Here is a 19,072-nt window from a genome sequence, read left to right as displayed (position 1 = left end):
TACAGGGAACATATATCCTGATCTTGTAAAGGTATTTTACACTAACCTTCTTTTATATGGTGACTCACTTATTTCACATGTCAAAGATGTAGATATGGTCATCACAAGTGATGTATGGTTTGCTATAATTGGCCTTAAGTCTTCTGGACTGAGAATCAATAGGGGAAATCTTGGAGTAGTGGAAGATTTCAACAAAATCCAGTTTTACAAAGGTTGTCTCAAGAATCCCCACTCCAAAGTGAGGAATTTTTTCAGTTGGTGGGTTGAAGCTTGATGAAAGGCTTGTGGCCTTCATAGTTTCATGGATTCTCAAACCTAGGGGGAGCAACCATTCAACTCTTTCTGAAGAAGATCTTCTCTTGATCTACTGTATCATGAACAAAGTGAAGATCAACTCACACAATCAAAGAGCACATGCAAAAAGTTATGAGGTTATGTGACTTTCATTATCCCTATGCCATTTTGATTTCTAAGTTCCTTCATTATTTTGAAGAGGATATAGAAGGGGAGCTAGCAGAAGTAATCAAGCCCTCCAGTGAGATCAATAGTGGATCCCTAAGTAAGATGGGATTTACTAAGAGTGGTGGAAGATGGGTAAGAAAGGATGGTGATCAAGCCAAGTGGAACTAATGAAGGTGATGAACCTGAAGAGGCAACAATACAAGATGAACCTGCTGCTGAAACTTAAGAAGGTTAACATCTTGACATCAATATGGGTGAAAGGATGTCTATCATGTCATCATTTGAAAGGCTAATGATCAATAGAATGGACACATTTGCTGACAATCAGAGGAACCTACACGAGATGTGCGAGTCAAGGTTCAACAACATGGATACACGTTTTTCATCTTTGGATGAACAAATTGAAGAAGTCCAGAGACAGATTCTGGAACTACAGTTTGAAAGGGAGGATAGTCCTTCATTTTAAATTTTTTGGTTTATTATCTTAAACATTTGGTTTTATTTTAAGTTGTTTTTAATCCTACCTTTTGTCTATTTGATGAGACAAATAGGGGGAGAAGTATTGTTGGGATTTATAATGTTCTTAATTGTGTTTTAACTACTTCTGAACATTGCTATTATTGACTATATTAAGTGCTTTAAATTTGGTGTTTTAAAACTGTTGTTATGTCTAGTTTAAAAAATTTTAACCGATTATGTGTTGCATAAGTGTTGGTTTCTCATCTGATTGTGGCTGATGTTCCTTCTAGAAATCACCTAGGGAGAATTAGTGTATTGTGTACATCTGTTTTGGATTGGATTACCCTGTGTTTGTTCAATGAATGCAGGATTCAACAGATTCTAGACAAAGAACATTCCTAAAAGCCTCCCAAAGATTTGTCTCCATCAAATAGGAGGAGATTGTTGAAGATGGGAAGCTTTGATGTATCGAATCCTCATGGAACCTGAAGTTGTGTTGTGTTTTACGTTTGGGTTTATTTATGGGGTTTAGAATCTTTGTAAGATCAGTCTTGGTTCCTATAGAAAGCTTGTTTCAATCTGTTTTAAAGAACTAAGTGTTTTTTCCATGCAAAGGGAAAACCAACCGATTAAAGTTTCGAGACAATCGGTTATTTGTCACTTAGCTTGCAAAGGAGTTTTGAAACTGTTTTTTGAATCAGTTGTGTAACTGCTGAAAGCATTCAACCGGTTAAATCGTGGTTTCAACTGATTAAAAGTAAGTTTTCATAACAGTTTTTTGAAAACCCGTTTTAACTTATTTAGTTGTTCAAATATGCCTTAAACGGTAGTTTTTTAAAGGTCATAAATATAGTCTTCTTTCAAAAGTTTCACACGAGAGAAATATAGAAGTTTTACACTCTGATTTGAGATAAAAAAGAGAGATTATAATATGTTTGTGAAAAGGAGTTTTTCAAGTTTAGCAAGATTGCTTTTGAGCCTTGCTGTGATTTAAAAGTTGATCATAGGGCTTCTGGTTTACTATTATTCCAGGTGTTTTCTACCTTGTCTTAGTTTCTTGTAATTGTTCATATTACATTCTGTAAACGTGTTTGTAAAATCCTGTAAAGTCAGTGTGATTCTGGCTTGAGGTGTGTGTTGTGTGCAAAAAGGGTGAGTAAGTCTTGTGGTTTCAGGATCACCTCTTTGTGGGTGTTTGTAATCTGTGTTTGGTTAAATAATGGAATACTCAGTGGTTTGACTGAGGACTGGATGTAGCTCCGGAATTAAGTGAACCAGTATAAACCTTGTGTGTATATCTCTCTCTATCAACTCTTTAATTGTTTGATATTTTCGCTACCATAAACAACCGATTAAATCGCGTTTTAACCGATTGAAAATGAAGAAAACACAAAAATTAAATGAAGAGAAAAATACTTATCTCTTGAAGAACCAAAACTCTTGATACCAAATGATAAGTTTGCACTTCATGACTGGTTATTCTTCTTGGAGATTTGAAAAGAGTGGCGGAAGCAATGGATGCGATGGATCAATGAGGGCTTATATAGAGCTATGGGTTCCTTGTAGGCGCATGAAAGGTATGGAAAGTGATTGGTTGGGCCATATCACTTGGAGAAAGGTGAAGGTGAAGATCAAAGTGTCTAACCTAGAGAAACTAGACAAGGGAGTAGTAGCTTGCAATATTTGACAGCATTTTACTCATAAAATTGATCTTACAAAACATGAGTCAAACACCCCTATATAAAAAGTGCTCTGGAAGACAAAAAGGTGGAGGGATAAAAAAGAGACATGAGAGGGGCAGCCTAGGGTGTTGACCTAGGTCAATGCCGCCCCTTGACTAGGTTTCTAGTAGGTAGGGCTACGCTCCTACTCTAAAGGACCTAGGCATAAGCAAAAATGATAAATACACCCTAGCCAAAATGATAAATACACCCCTATTATGCTAAATGTACCCTACTCTACTGAAATTATAAATAAAGAAACTAATTGATGCTCAGCTCCCATGGCTTGGGCTCTACTCATTGTGATCCTTTGAGGGGTCTTTGAACATGTAGAGAAAAGTTTCTCTGCCATCAGTAACAGAGTCCCAATCTCTTGAATCCTCTTTTCCATGGACCTAGTTGTGTTAGAATATATGACCTTAAACAAGAGGGGGGTGAATTGTTTAAGGTATCAAACAAAACTGTTTAAGTTGATTATCAGAAAATCAACCAGTTGTTTTTGCGATTCAACCAGTTGTTTTTATCAGTAGAGTTAAAAACAACTTAAAAGCAGAATTTAAATGAGTTTAGGGCAAGAGAAAAGCATACAAGCAATTTATACTGGTTCACTTTATCCTAAGAGCTACATCCAGTCCCCAGAAACCACTGGGTATCTACCAATCAAAATCCAAATTACAAACACACCACCAAAGAAGTGACCTTGAACACCTCAAGTCACACTGCACACAAAACATTTAAAGTATTTAGTTAGAAAACATTTAAAGCTGATTTGCAAACTTAACAGAAATTCTATTATGAATTTTCAAAAATTGAATTTTTGAAATAACCAATTAAATTGGTTTGACAGCAAAGTCAACCAAGTCAAACAATTTCAAACCCTTTTAAAAAATCACTAAGTGTCAAACAACCAATTGAAACGATAAAACAATTGGTTGTTTTTTCACTTCTTTATAAAACAATCTTTTTCAATAAAGATTTTGATTCCAAACAGTTTTAGATTCAAAAAGAGTAGATTACACATTAATCTATCAAGATCCTACCCACACAAGCAACAACTTCAGCCTTTCATCAAACACCATGGATTTGGAGATCAAAGCTTCATGATCATCCCTTGATCAACAAGTTGTTGGTCCTAAACTTGGGCCTTAGCTTGGATATCTTCCATCAAACATAAATCTTGATAATTATGATTTAAAATGAATAACTTTTGTTTGTTTGTGCAAATATAATAACGAAAATATCATAAATTTCTATAATTGGTATAGACAGAGAATGTGATATGGAAGAAATGAATGAGTAATCTCTGTGTTCTTGGATATGATCTTATGTAGTGAATGTGACCAAAATCAATGCTCTAACAACTGAAAATAGAGATAATTGTCCCTATTGAACTAAAAACTCTATCTGCAGCTAATTACTAACTTCATCAAATTTCCTTTGTCAAGGATGTTTTAAGGCCTTGACTGTAATGGCAACAATATTGTGCTGCTAAAGTAACATCTACTTAATGCCATACCTACTGCATTCAACCCCTTTCGCCTGCATCATTGTCTCCCTTTCTCATCATTTTAGGGGTGTGATGGGTAGCTTCTGCAATTACCACATTTATTTACTCCACCTTTTCACAAATTCTGAGTTAATTCCGAATAAATGTCACTAAAATCAATAATGAAATTACATAAAATTTATCTGATAATAAAAAGCATGTTATACTAATTTTTTTACGTTTAAGAGAATAAAATAAGAAACGACAGTTAAGTCTAATAACATTGATTCCGCAGTTATTTGTTGTCGAATTCAATCGAAGGTGACATGTCTAGGGTGTACAGTAAACAGTACTGTGTGATCTGGCATTGGTAACTCATGCACGTTTCAAGGGTGAAGTTAAATGCACCAACCATTTCATTATGGCAGATATAAAAATGAATGTTGTTTTCATTACTAATGAATCTGATTTGCTTATTATATGAATAAGATGAGTAGAAAGGTAGTTAGGTATGAGATTTTTGACGGAGAAATTGTTGGAAGTTGGAAGTTTATGTGGAAAGAGAATACTAAGGATAAGAAACGAGGAGGGAGAAGAGAGTTGAGTGAAAAGTAGAAGGAAAGGTATCTGAGTCACATGCCTACTTTTCTATGGTCACTAGTCGACACAAAGATAAAGACTACTGCTAATTCTATACATGAGGACACTCTAGTGTCAACCTGTCATTCTCACTGTTTTGCCAAATTATTTTAGAGGCTAAGTAACTGTGCTGCCTAATTTATTGTTTCTGTGGAATAATGATAAGAAGAGATGGGTGATGGTAGGGTGGTATTGCCAGGTATCTCCCAATGGTACGTTGAGTTGAGGGGCACAAAGAAACCATAAAGTGTCACAAGAATTTCACATCATTAGGTAGCTTCAACCAACGTAGATCAACTCACCATGCATACAATAACACCACTGTGCTGAATGTAGGACGGTGATACAACCAAACTAAAACCACTCTTCCATGCTATGGCACCAATAGCCTTCAATGCCCACAACACTTTCAAATCACTAATCTGGACCTCATTAGTCACACATTTCAACAAGATACTTGGGTTACTTTACAGTAAAAAAAACTTGACTTCAGTCGAATAGTTACATATCATAAATTAAATTACTTTATATACACATTCCTTTTTAACTTATAGAGATATAAAATCGTAATAAAATTTTAAATGAACATTTATAAAAAGCAATGATTGATTATAATGATATTATCGTTAAGGTTTGAAAAGATTTTTTGATTATAAAATTTTGGCCACATTATATTGAGATATGTTATTTAACATGATTCTTGAATGTTTGAATATGGTACTTTTTATTTGAATAGGGAAAATAAAGATTCGATCAGAAAAATAGTGAAACAAGTCATATTTTATTATTACTTTTAATTTATTTATTTATGGGAAGATGCATATTAATTGAAATTATGATGAGAGGAAAGGTAGAGTCTTTTTGGGCGATCAATAATTAAAAAGTGGAAATGGGTGTTTCTAAGAAGAGAGAAATAAAAGGGAATGTTGTTATTTTGTCATAAAGAGCGGTTATTGTTTATGGATAATGAAATAATAGAGAGAAAGATGGGATTAGGATGGACAGAAAGTCAAAAATTTGAGAAACAAGACAGGAATCAATCAAGGCGATGATAAAAAAGACATTTTAGAAAGAAAGAATATTTTTATATTTTTTCTCTTCTCTTATCTAATTTCCTTAGTTACCACCAAATGTGAGTTGGGAGTGTCTCCGTGTTTGTAGGGGCCATTTTCTATTTTTATTTTCATTTTGATCCCATCGCACGTTATGTTACGTTAATTGTTGGTTCTTTTTTCGATGATCATCAAAAGCAACCAAACGACCCACTGAATCCTCCCACACACAAACAAACACTCTCAGATTCATTTCAATTCAACACTTTCACTTCTAGGAGCGCCAAAAGAAAAAGGAAACCCTAACGTATTATTAAGAGAAAAATAGATACTCACTCGGAACAAGCAAAGAAGAGAGAGAGAGAGAGAGGAGCGGTCAACCAAAAAAGACACCCCATTTCGTTTTCACACACGCTCAACTGTGTCATCTGTCAGATCTGCTTCTACCCTCTCTTTTACCACTCACAAAGCTGTGATTTTTACACCATAAACATATATTCTACTCTGAATCCTCAAACGGGTATGTTCATAGTGTGAGTAAAGGTAAATGGGCATTTGTCATTCTTTGTGGGTGCCGGTGGGTTGAAGAAGACCAAGAAGAAGAAGAAGAACGAAGAAGATGTCAGAAATGCGGGTGTCCGAGCTTCACTTGAAAAAGGAACTCACCCAAATCCGCAAGGCTGCCCGAGTTCTCAGAGATCCTGGCACCACATCTTCTTGGAAGTCACCACTCAGTTCATCAAGATCCGTGGCTGCATGGAACAGAGACAGTGGAAGTAGAAGGTTCAGCACCACTTCTCAACTTCCCAACAATGAGAAAGAGAAAGAGAAAGAGAAAGAGAAGGAGAAGGAGAGGGAGAAAAAGGTGTTCTTGTATAATTGGAAGAACTACAAATCTTCGAGTGAGAAATACAATGAGGAAGAAGATGACGATGATGGTGATGACGGGGGATCCTCGTCGCTTCTTGGGGACAGAGACAGAGACAGTTTGAGTGATGCTCGCAATGGTTGTGACTCTAAGAGTGATTCATACCTGGCTGCTGGTGGTACTGGTGGCGGTGGCGGCACTCGTTCTTCTATTTTCAGATGTGGGGATGCTAATCTTGTTTCGAGAAGAACCGTCCCCGTTAAGAAAAAGAGTAAGAAAAATAACCCTCATTTAGATTTTTTAGCAAAGTGTCAACAGCATAGACAAACGAATCCAGGAAGAAATTTTGTGAGTTCTTCGAAGGCATTGCTAGAGGGACATTCTTCTTTGCCTTTTTTTAGCAGGGATGAATCTGTTGAGTTCTCTGATGATACCGAGGATTACACTAATTCTGAGGGCGTGAGACCAATTTCGGGGACTTCCCCTTTGCTCTTCAAACTCAGGCAAAAAAATTGGTCACGCTCTTCGTCAAAGTTTTTGAGAAGAAGTCGGAAAGAGGACTCTTCTTATTCTTATAGCACCCCTGCATTGTCAACTAGTTCTTACAATAGGTACGGTCACCGTTATCCCAGCACACTTGGATCCTGGGATGGCACCACCACTTCCGTGAATGATGGCGATGGAGATGATGAGATTGATGATCATTTGGATTTGCCTGGCCGCCAAGGATGTGGAATTCCTTGCTATTGGTCCAAGAGGACTCCTAAACATAAAGGGATGTGTGGGAGTTGCTATTCTCCCTCACTGTCCGACACTTTGAGGAGGAAAGGGAGTAGCATGCTCTGTGGGAGTCAAACTATTTATCCCAGACACCGCAGATCGGTTTCGGCCTCTCAGAAGAGAAGACTTTCTCAGAGGAGTGCTCGAGGTGTCATTCCATTACTCACAAACAGTGGTGACGTTAGAGAAGGGTCGTCTGTGGGAACCGGCCGGAGCGATGATGAACTTTCAACAAACTTTGGGGAGCTTGATCTTGAGGGTTTGAGCCGGTTGGATGGAAGAAGGTGGTCATCTAGTTGTAGGAGTCAAGAGGGATTGGAGATTGTAGCTCTCAATGGGGAAGGGGAAGAGGAGGGAACGCCGGAGAATAGTCGCTGTTTCAGTCAAAAGTATAGGCCAATGTTCTTTGGTGAACTGATTGGCCAGAATATTGTTGTTCAGTCACTTATCAATGCTGTTTCCAGGGGACGCATTGCTCCTGTTTATCTGTTTCAAGGTCCCCGTGGGACTGGCAAAACGTCAACCGCTAGGATATTTTCTGCTGCCTTGAACTGTGCGAGTCCTGATGAAAGTAAACCTTGTGGCTACTGCAGGGAATGCACTGATTGTATTTCTGGTAAGAGCAGTAATCTATTGGAAGTTGATGGAACCAATAAGAGAGGAATTGATAAGGCTAGATATCTCCTGAAAAGATTGTCAACCGGGTCATCGTCAGCCTCACTACAATATACAGTTTTCGTTATTGACGAGTGTCACCTGTTGCCCTCCAAGACATGGCTGGGATTTCTCAAGTTTCTGGAAGAACCACCCCAGCGAGTTGTATTCATATTTATAACATCTGATCTTGACAATGTACCACGGACAATACAATCTCGTTGCCAAAAGTACCTTTTTAATAAAATTAAAGATGGGGATATTGTGACCAGGTTGAGGAAAATATCTACTCAGGAGAACCTTGATGTTGAAGCAGATGCGCTGGACCTCATTGCTATGAATGCAGATGGTTCACTTCGAGATGCAGAAACAATGTTAGAACAGCTTAGTTTGCTGGGGAAGAGAATTACTACTTCTCTTGTCAATGAACTTGTGAGTTTGTTGCGACTAGTATTCTTTGGCAGATTCATGTTTTCAAACACCTAATTATGAGATGATCATATTTTTAACAGCTGTCCTAGGAAATGAGCAAAAAAAGCCTTCTGGGTCCCAAATATGCCTATAACAGTTCTAATAATGCTTTTAACTTTACAATTTGTTTTGTACGAGTGATTATCATAAAAACATAATGCTGTTTTTTATTACTTGCAACAGGTGGGAGTTGTTTCAGATGAAAAACTATTGGAACTTTTGGAATTGGCAATGTCATCGGATACTGTAGAGACAGTGAAAAGAGCCAGAGAATTGATGGACTCTGGAGTTGATCCAATGGTTTTGATGTCTCAACTAGCAGGCCTTATCATGGACATCATTGCTGGGTCATATGCAGTCATTGATACCAGACCTGATGATTCATTCTTTGGTGGACGGAGTTGTGAGTACAATCTTGTATATTTTATTCATCTAAATGTTCACCATAATATGTCATTCATCTTAAAACACACAGAATAACTTGGTGTTATCTAGTGCAATGCCCTTTCCTATTCTAAAGTTTAGAATGATCAATAAATTCATGAGCTCTCATCTATAGCCAAAGGATATTGATAAACATGAACCAATAGCAGGATATTGCATTTAATACTGTTATATCATGTTTGTGCTTAGGCTACTGATTTATCGTCCAGGTTAAATTCTCAATGGAAAACCAAGGGAAGGATGTGTATTATATGATATATAATGAATGCCCTCTCATTTCTATAGATGTTCTTTCGCTTTGTATTTATTAGAGCATACATTTGTCAACTGAACGGAGTCTAATCATTTAAAAAGTATTAAGTTCTCTAATATAATGAATTTCAACAATAAGCCTCTGGATCTGCTTCTAAATCCTGTTTTTCGGTTGTGACATTTGGCTTTGACCAAGGTTATTAAATCGATATTCAAATAATGAATCGCCGAGCTATTTCTTGTGAATTATAATTTTGAATCAAATTGTAAGCGCCAGGTACAATTAAGAATTATTTCAAATATATGATATAAATAATATATAGTGTTCAATGTAAAGAACTTAAACTAGAAATAGATTAAACAATTTTAGAAGAGGTCCAAACTAAGCAAAACTATTAATTATATCCAAGTTTGTGAAGTTTTTATTTACAAGAATGAAAACAGAACAATTGAATAGCTGAATGGAGATGAGAAACAAAGGTGGAATAATTAAATAGGATAAGTTTCCAATTCCTATTAAATTGGTGAAAAAATAAAAATATATGAATAGTTGCATTGTATCGATTATACAAAATTGTGAACATATTCATCCATGTGTCTTAAGATGCACGGAGTCATTTAAGATTTATCTTGAAATACGAATTGGTTGGTAACAAAAATGTATCAAATTGTGAATCATAAGATTGTGATAACTGTGGCTTTGATACCTACTCCTATTTTTAGTTTTGATATTTCTGGTTCTTTCCTGGACTTCCTGGGTGCTTTTGTATCCCTTTTAATTGTTGTTATAATGCCATGTGATGATCATTGAAATGCACACTTGTTTTTTCCTGCTCAGTGAATGAATCAGAGTTGGAGAGGTTAAAAAATGCTTTGAAGCTTCTCTCAGAGGCTGAGAAACAGTTAAGAACATCCAGTGAACGCTGTACATGGTTCACAGCAACTCTTTTGCAGCTTGGTTCCACACCTTCTCCTGATCTCACGCAGTCAAGCAGCAGTAGGAGGCAGAGCTGCAAGACAACTGAAGATGATCCATCAAGTGTTTCAAGAGATGTTACCTCTTGCACGCACAAGTCAGACCCTCAATATGTGCCTCGAAAGTCAGCATACACCGGATCCCAGCAAAAGGCAGTAAATGATGATTCCAACCATCAAAAGGAATCAAAGATTGAAGGTTTCAGCTTGAAATCAAAGCCGTCAAACAGCCCAGTCTTAGATGATGGCTCCACAGTTGTATCATCTGATGATCTGATGGTGGAGAATACAATGTATAGGTGCATAGATTCAGGGAAGTTATGTGACATCTGGGTGCATTGTATTGAGAAGTGTCACTCTAAGACATTGAGGCAGCTGCTGCACCATCACGGAAAGCTTGTGTCCGTATGCGAAGTAGAAGGTACGCTAATAATATTTTTGCACAAAATTGAAGTTTTTTCATCTTTGAGAATAACAAATAAATGACAATATATGATAGATTCCTTAAGAACAAGGTATTTCTGATGACATAAAGATTTTTATAATAAGGAACAAAAGTGTCCCTAAAATAACACAAGTCATCTTATTCTATTATGTATCATTCTCACCCTTTAAAGATATTGTGTAGATATTTTAACAATGTTTAGTTTAATGGAACATGTGCATCTTCACAAGATGCTTCTCTTCACTAGAACAATGCATTTATTTTATCATGCATAATTCCCTCTTCTGATATAGTCCTCGTTGCAGGTGTTTTGGTAGCATATATTGCTTTTGGTGACGCAGATATTAAAGTTCGGGCTGAGAGGTTTTTAAGAAGCATTACAAACTCCATGGAAATGGTTCTTAGGCGCAATGTGGAGGTCCGAATAATCCATTTGGCAGATGGGGAAGGTGAAAACAAGGTTAATCTAACAGGTGTAAAGCAGGGTGAGTCAACAGTGGTTTCTGAGAAGGAGCAAAGACAAGGCCATGTGAATGGAACGGAGTCTTATTCTAGTTTGCCTCCTTTACTGGATAGAAACCTTCAATCTAGGACTGCTTCATCGGATGTCTTGGGTGAAGGAAATGGTGGGAGAGAGAGGAAACAGGATAATCCAATGCATAGAATTGAATCCATCATTCGTGAGCAGAGGCTGGAAACTGCATGGTTACAGGCCGTAGAGAAAGGTTCCCCTGGATCATTAAGTCGTTTGAGACCCGAGAAGAATCAAGTACTGCCACAGAATGGTGTAGACCCAATGGAGTCCATGGATTCAACAAGATTTTCCTCTCACCAGCATTGGGAAGATGACCCCAATAATGAACTCAAAGTTTTGACCCTTAAAAATGGAAGGGTCCCACAGAAGGATCAGACTGGTAGAAAGGCAGATCGTTTTCCCATGTCCCCAAGTTTATTGCATGACAACAGTTTAGCAACAATTCCTGGAAAAGAGCATCCGTAAGTCTTCCTCCTTCAATATTGCAATTCCCACTCTCTCGTACAAACATACGATTGGAAACTTCGCATATTGCATGTTGAATTCCTTGCATTATTCTATATCCATCACTGTTGTGAGATGCTTCGTGAGTGCATGCATTAATTTCTAGGATAGTGGAATATTTTTTCTTTGAAGTTAAAAATGAAGCATGAATGCAATGGAAACTCCATTGAATTATTCCCTTGAGAAATTATGGGGATGTGGTTATTTATAGAAGGTAGAATTTGAGTAGTAAATGTCATAAAATTACTAATACTATTATTTGTAAATAGTGGGATACCATTTTGGACACATTGCATTGGTTTTAGTTAATTTTATGGTTGGCATGGATGCTTATAGTATTTTAGATGCTGTTTTATATCTGGTTTATGCATTCAATACAGTCACACAAGAACTGGCATGTGCGCCTGTTAGCTCTGTGTGGAGCCTTTGCACTTTGGCCCCTGGAATGGACCCCCTAACGGTGTCTGACTCTGACATGAGTGACATCTGACCATCAACAATAGTTAATTAAGTGTTAATACTTTTTTTATTCTTGTGGTATGTCTTCAACATCAGGAAATTATTGCATTTAAGTACCTTATTCATCATCCATTCAGATTGCTGTTTATATGTGCTAAACTTCTCTGCTAGAGGCCGCCCTTTTAATCTTTTTGACATTTTTCTTTGTAATTCGTGGTTGGCAATCAAAATTTGCTGCCTTTGTTATTGTTTCATGCAGTTTGGTTGATGAAAAAAATGTTGTGTTGATTTGTTGGTTTCTGCAGGGGATATGAATCGGGGTCAGGAGCTGGTGGTTGTGGATTTTTATGTTGGAATAAGTCGAAGCCGAGAAGGGTAATAAAGGTAACTTCATTTTGTTGCTCTGAATAACCAAGCTTCTGAAAAAGCTGAACAAAGATAACATTGTATTTGTGTTTATGTTCGTTGTGAGCAGGTGAAAGGTGGCACCCCAGTTAGAGCGCGCAGAGGTGCAGGTTTTACGGTGTTTGGTGACTGCGGTAAGCCAAAGAGAAGGGAGCGGAAAAGATAAGAAAGGATTTTTTTTTTCTTTGAGCTATTCTTGAAGGATGAGAACGTGAAATGGGAATGTTATGTAGTTCATCATCCTTTATCAAACACGTAATAAAGAGGAACAATTAAACCTTTTCAGTTTCCTTTTAAAGAACAAATTTTTTTAATATTATTTTCAAATAATTCAAAAAATTATTAATATATATTTAATGCTCATTAATTATATTGATCAACAAATTTTTTTAAAATGCCTTTTCAAAATAATGCTTACCTGTATACTTTCCACATAACTGGCCTTGATCAACCGTGATAAAAGTATACTTCAATCATAACAAATTATTTTTTCTAACATTTGTGATAAATCAAAGAATTGAAATAACTTCTTTGTATAAAATTCATATAAGACTTCATTATAAATTATAACATAATTATAACATCTTATCTAGGCTGGCATTCTATATTCTATTAATTATCACATGGAAGATAACATTAAAGAAAAAAAAATAAACATAGAGAATTAAACTAAATTCATGCAGAAAAACAAAAATAAAAACTAAGGAAAACAATATATAAGGAGTTTATAAATAAAAATAAATTTAAGAAAATGTTTTATGACATACTGTTGTACTAAACATATTAAGTTTATTACTCAACTCTAAATAAACAAGTCTATAAGTGATTGTCATCTAAATATTATGATAAACTCTAAACTTGATATCTTTATAAAAAAATAAATATTTATTCTATCTATTATGGATATTGAATGAGATGCCTTAAGAAAAAGTAAGGTAGACGAAGGAAGCATAATAGCCCCCATAAACTTAGCAAAGAGGAATTGGATCCCTAAGAAAGAAGAACAGCCTCTAACAAACAACAATGCCAAGAGAACTTCTAGCACCAATAGGTTGATTTTAGTTCAACTAACAAGAGGAAAACTCCATAAAATTTGATTAAGTTTAAGTTTTGGAGACTTTTCCAAGCCTAGTATTGATAAAAAAAATTCTAAGATAGAAAATTCAAATATTTCATTATTACATGACATGTCATGTAGCTTTTGAATTTTTTTTTAAAATACAAAAGCAAATTATACACTTACTAGTACAAATGATCATAATATTATTATTATTATTATTATTATTATTATTATCTAATTATATATAATTGTATATAATAAATTTGATAATTTTAAAATAGATTTAAAATCTTAATTAAATAAGTTCTAATGCATGATGATTAAACTCATATTTTAAACTAGTTAAAAAGTTGTTGTTTTAGCTTCTTAATTACGTTTTTTGTGAGAAGAACTTGTTCAAATGAGTTAAAACTTTATGCATGTCAAGAATTTAAATTTTAGAAATGAGAGTTTTTGGGAAGATGGTCAATTAAAGATCCTAAAATATTGTTATACATTTCTAGGTATCCTAAAAGAAAAATTACTTAGTCTTTTTACTTTCAAAAGGTTTATATATAAGATTCTTCATATACTTTTAATATGGGTAATAAGATCTGTAGTAAATAAAGGATGAAAACATAAACAAAGTTAATTTTCTAAGACGTAGTTAATCATTGTTCGTAAGGATTTATCAGTAGTATATTGCGCAAATTTCCTATGATACAATAAAAACTTCTCAAATAATCGAGAATTTCAAAACTAGCAAGAAAACTCTTAAAATCTTAAGAGTAAAAGAACCCAAGTCATTGGAAATATTAGAAAAGAAAAGAGAAAGAATGAATATGTGTAAAAGAGTGAAGAAGTTGTGAGAGATGTGTGTTGAATAAGCACGGTAGAAACACTTATTTCTAGATGGAAGAGGAAACCACAAACCCTTGTTGAGCTATTGCGGGAATAAAGGAGGATCCAACAATTTGAGTCTAGCAGAGGAAGCCCATTGGCAGATAAGACCAAGATTTCTGCAACGTTCTTTAGTGACACTGAGAATTTCTGCAACTTCTTCAATGTTCCACACTCAACCGTTCCAAAAAAAAAAAAAGCAGAGTCTTTTCCAAGTCGTTATGCACTTCTCCTTTTCTTCTTGTGATATCGATTTACAACAATCCCCCACATATTGCAAAAAATAGAAGAAAAAGAAAGAAGAAAATCTTGGATTCATATGAGATGTAATGCGTTAGAGCTGGTATAACAAGCTATATGAACCAGTCCTAGATTGATGAACTTAACACACAATGTAATTGGTATAGCAAGTTATATGAAGCAAGACACTTAATATGTGTTAGCGGTTTATCAATAACAATATAACACCACATTTGATGTTGTTATTGTTGTGTTGCGCTTATTAGACCATGCGCGTGTCTGATATTCATGAGTGCTTTGTAGATCTTGCGAAGATCTCATGCAAGTGGCCTCACTTAACACTCGTATAGGTGATTTCATCAAGTGTATGTTGCAAATCATACACCGCTCATAAGAGATATGAAAATCATTAAAATATTTGTTAGACGTTAAAACTTTTATACCTCATAGAGTTTTAGTCACAAAGTTTACCCTCTCGATAATGCAATATTTAACCCTTTCACACACCATAAGAATTGACAAATTTGATATTAAATCAATTATGGTGCTAGCAAAACTGATAACTTGCTTTTACCCATATGAACCTTATTCATGGGATCTCCAATCACAAAGGTTAGGTTTTCATCACTTGTTTGTTTGCAAGTGACTTAAGTCTCATTTCCCTCGATGTTTCTAAAAGCAATTTTCTCCCTAAGGGTTTTGTTAGAGAATCTGTCGAATTCCGTTCTAAAATGACATAATCAATGGAGCGATTTCCATTCCACTCTTTAACAACTGTTTTACCAAATCATGTGTCAGTTGTATATGTTTGTTCTTTCCATTGTAGGTTTTATTTTTAGCAATATCTATTGCCAATTGACAATCACAATGCATTTATACAAATGGGGTTGATTTCATTCCTAAAAAAATGTTTGCTAAGAATTTTTTAACCACTCAACTTCACTACTAGCCATTTTGAGAGCAAAAAAATTAGATTTTATTGTTGATCTTGCAATAATTGTTTACTTGTTTGATCTCCATGTAACTGCACCACCCCCAAGAGTAAACACAACCATTCTAAGATCTAGTTAGCATCCTTGCACTATTCTAATATAACAAGAAATCCACTATATTTAATGACATAATCCATTGTACTCTTAAATATTTCACGAGTCTTGCAAGCGCATCCTAATGATCCTGACTCGGACATTGAGTGTACCTACTCAGTCTACTTAGAGCATAAGCAATGTCTGATCTAGAAAAACTAATTAAATGCAATAAGCTCCCAGTTAGCTGGGCATATTGACTATGAGAAATAGATTCTCTTATGTTCTTCTTTAATTTAGAGTTAGCATCACAAAAAGTGCTCACTGACTTAAAGTCATAGTAACCAAATTCCACAAAAATGATTTCTGAGTGTATTTTTCTTGGGATGGTAATATGGTATCTCCCTTCCTTATGACTCTAACTCCTATAATAACATTTGTTCCACTCATATCTTTCATCTCAAACTTAGATCCAAGAAAAAGTTTTGTTGTAAAAACTATATCATCACATGTACCAAAAATCAACATGTCATCTACATATAAACATATAATGACACATTCACCATTTTCAGATTTAGTATACACAATTTTTCAGCATTACTAATAGAAAAATCATCACAAAGTATAACATAATCAAGTTTGCACATTTTTTTTCTTTTGACTTGGAACTGTACATCCTTCAGGTTAGTCATGTAAATTTTTCTTTTGACTTGGAACTGCATATCCTGCAGGTTAGTCATGTAAATTTTATCCTCTAGTTCATCATTCAAAAAAGCTTTTTAAATACTCATTTAGGGAATAACTAACTTATGGATAGATGTTAGAGCTGGCGACAGATAGAGGAAATCCTAGTAACTTGGGCAAAAATATCAAAGTAATCTATGTAGGGTTTTTGAGTAAAACATTCACTACTAATCTTACCTTATATTTTTTTATAGATCCATCACAGTGATAGCTTTTCTTAACGATCCAGTTAGAACCAATGGGTGTTGCACCTTTAGACAAATCTACTAAGGCCTAAATGTTATTTTTCTTAATTGAATTAATTTCAATACTAATGGCCTTATCCCAATGTTTTGCACCAAGAACACTAGTAGGTTCTAAAAACTTGTTGAATCATTTTCAACTAGACGAGTGTAAAAATCATCTCTAAAGGAGATTTCCTTTCATTGTCTTTTACTTCTCCTCACATCCTCACACATGGCATCATTAGCAGTATCTATAGGTTGTTCAAATGTACCACTACTCTTTAAGGGCATAACATGTTCAAAGAACTCAACATATTTTGTCTCTATTATAGTGTTACGTCCAACTATATAACTATTTAGAACAAGAAACCTATAGGCAACACTATGTTTCACATAGCCTAAGAACATACAATCAGGAGTTTTAGAACCTATTTTCCCCTTCTTAAGATAAGGTAACATCACTTTAGCCAAACACCCCCACATTGTTAGGTATTTAAGATTATGTTGATAACATTTTCACAACTCATGGGTGTTTTACTAGTTTTCTTATGTGGTATCCTATTTTGCAAAAAGCATGTTGTAACTAGAGCTTCTCCCCAAAGATTACAAAAAACCATAGAACTAATAAGCATAAAATTCATCATTTTTTTAACAGACATATTTTTTCCTATCAGCTACTCCATTAGATTCAGGTGAATATGGTGGGGTTACTTCATGAATAATACCTGATAACCATTAAACAAAACATATTCAACACTCCTTTTAATTTTCCTATTCAATTGAATTTCTACTTTCATTTTATAGGTTAAAAACATATCAAAAGCTTCATCATTATGTTTAATTAAGTACACTTTGGTGTATCTAGAATGATCATCTATAAATGTTACAAAATAAATATTACCACCTCTAGACATGGTCTATTTTAAATAAACAAGATTATATGAATTAAACCAAGAACTTCAGTTTGACATTCTATAGAATAACATGTTTTCTTCATTATTTTAGATTCTACACATATATCACATTCCCTATTTTGTTTGTCGTGCATGTTAAATAATCTTAGTTGTTGTAATTTCATAACAAATAAAGAATTTACATGTCTTAAACTAGTATGTCACACATCATAAGAATTAACAATATAAACAGAAGACACAGGTAACTTCATAAATGTTCAATACAAAAAGACCTTGATCACAATATCCCTTTTCCATAAACACATTTTTTTTGTCATAACAATCTTGTCATATTCAAATTGCACTTTAACCCCAACTTTTCCCAGAAGTGCTACAAAGATCAAATTAACTCTAATAGATGACACACGTAGCACATCACTTAAAGCCAGAGTCTTACCTATGACAAGAGTTGTCCTATAATCATTGAGATAAACTTGTTCTTCTCTCACACTTGTGAAACACATTTTTGTTTGCACAGATGTATCTGATAGTCCGAGAGTCTACTACTCATTTACTCACGTTGGTCACAAGGTTCACTTTTAAAACGATCGCAATAATGGTATCTTCTCCTTCGATTGTATTTTTCTTAGGAGGATTGTCGTTCTTGACCTGCACTAAGGTGCATTATGACGTGGTCTTCCGCAAACAAAAACATTTCCCTTATTCTTAAAGGTGGGGTTAGTTCCGTTGGGATGAGAAAATTTATTTATTAAATTTCTTCTTGTGATCAATTTTTTTCTTGTACCATTTTGAAGTTGGTTTGTCTTCTACAATATTTGCCTTGACAAACAACGGTTTAGCCCTTGTAGCAACACATTCTTTTTGTTGGTGTCGTCAATGATGCTATGAGTGATCAAATTTGACAGTGACATTTGTCTGTTTCTATGCTTCAATTGTTGTTTGTAGTTCGTCCAAAATTGCAGATGTTTTTCAATCAGTAGTTCGGAGACGAATCCATCAAGCAAGACCATGTTCTCTGCCTTGATATTTTCAAAGAGCTTATGGTATTCGTTTACCTAAATCTTGATGTTCTTGTCTCAATCATCTCCCATCGATGGTAGTTTCCGATCACGAACCTTTGTCTAACAACATCTTCGACAATATATTTGAGAATAAGAGAATCACATATATCTCTTGCTTCCTTGTAAGAAGAGCAATATACATCGAACGAATTGTTAGATAACGCATTGGACAAGGTGTGACGACATACCTTATTCACATGAGTTCATTCTTCAATTTGTTTCATAGGCAAACTAGAGTCGGATTTGGAAGTTGTAAGAGCAATAACAACTCCATACATGTCTAACAAAATAGCATCGAAAATTCTAACCGGTGA

At 35.0% G+C, this 19,072-nt stretch overlaps 1 protein-coding gene across 1 annotated transcript; it reads left to right on the top strand.

Annotated features, from left to right (window-relative positions):
• Positions 1 to 5,899: 5,899 nt before the first annotated feature.
• On the top strand, positions 5,900 to 12,896 carry LOC137806868 (protein STICHEL). Its single transcript, XM_068607207.1, has 6 exons — positions 5,900 to 8,553; positions 8,776 to 8,995; positions 10,127 to 10,684; positions 11,014 to 11,704; positions 12,512 to 12,590; positions 12,682 to 12,896. Exons 1-6 carry the CDS (start codon positions 6,439 to 6,441, stop codon positions 12,775 to 12,777), a joined length of 3,759 nt encoding a protein of 1,252 aa, XP_068463308.1. The 5' UTR covers positions 5,900 to 6,438; the 3' UTR covers positions 12,778 to 12,896.
• The last annotated feature ends 6,176 nt before the right edge of the window (positions 12,897 to 19,072 follow it).

Source organism: Phaseolus vulgaris, chromosome 3 (assembly GCF_000499845.2).
Source record: "Phaseolus vulgaris cultivar G19833 chromosome 3, P. vulgaris v2.0, whole genome shotgun sequence".
NCBI classification, from domain to species: domain Eukaryota; kingdom Viridiplantae; phylum Streptophyta; class Magnoliopsida; order Fabales; family Fabaceae; genus Phaseolus; species Phaseolus vulgaris.
The sequence above is the reverse complement of the archived record's forward strand: the minus strand, read 5'-3'. Positions and strand labels throughout refer to the sequence as shown.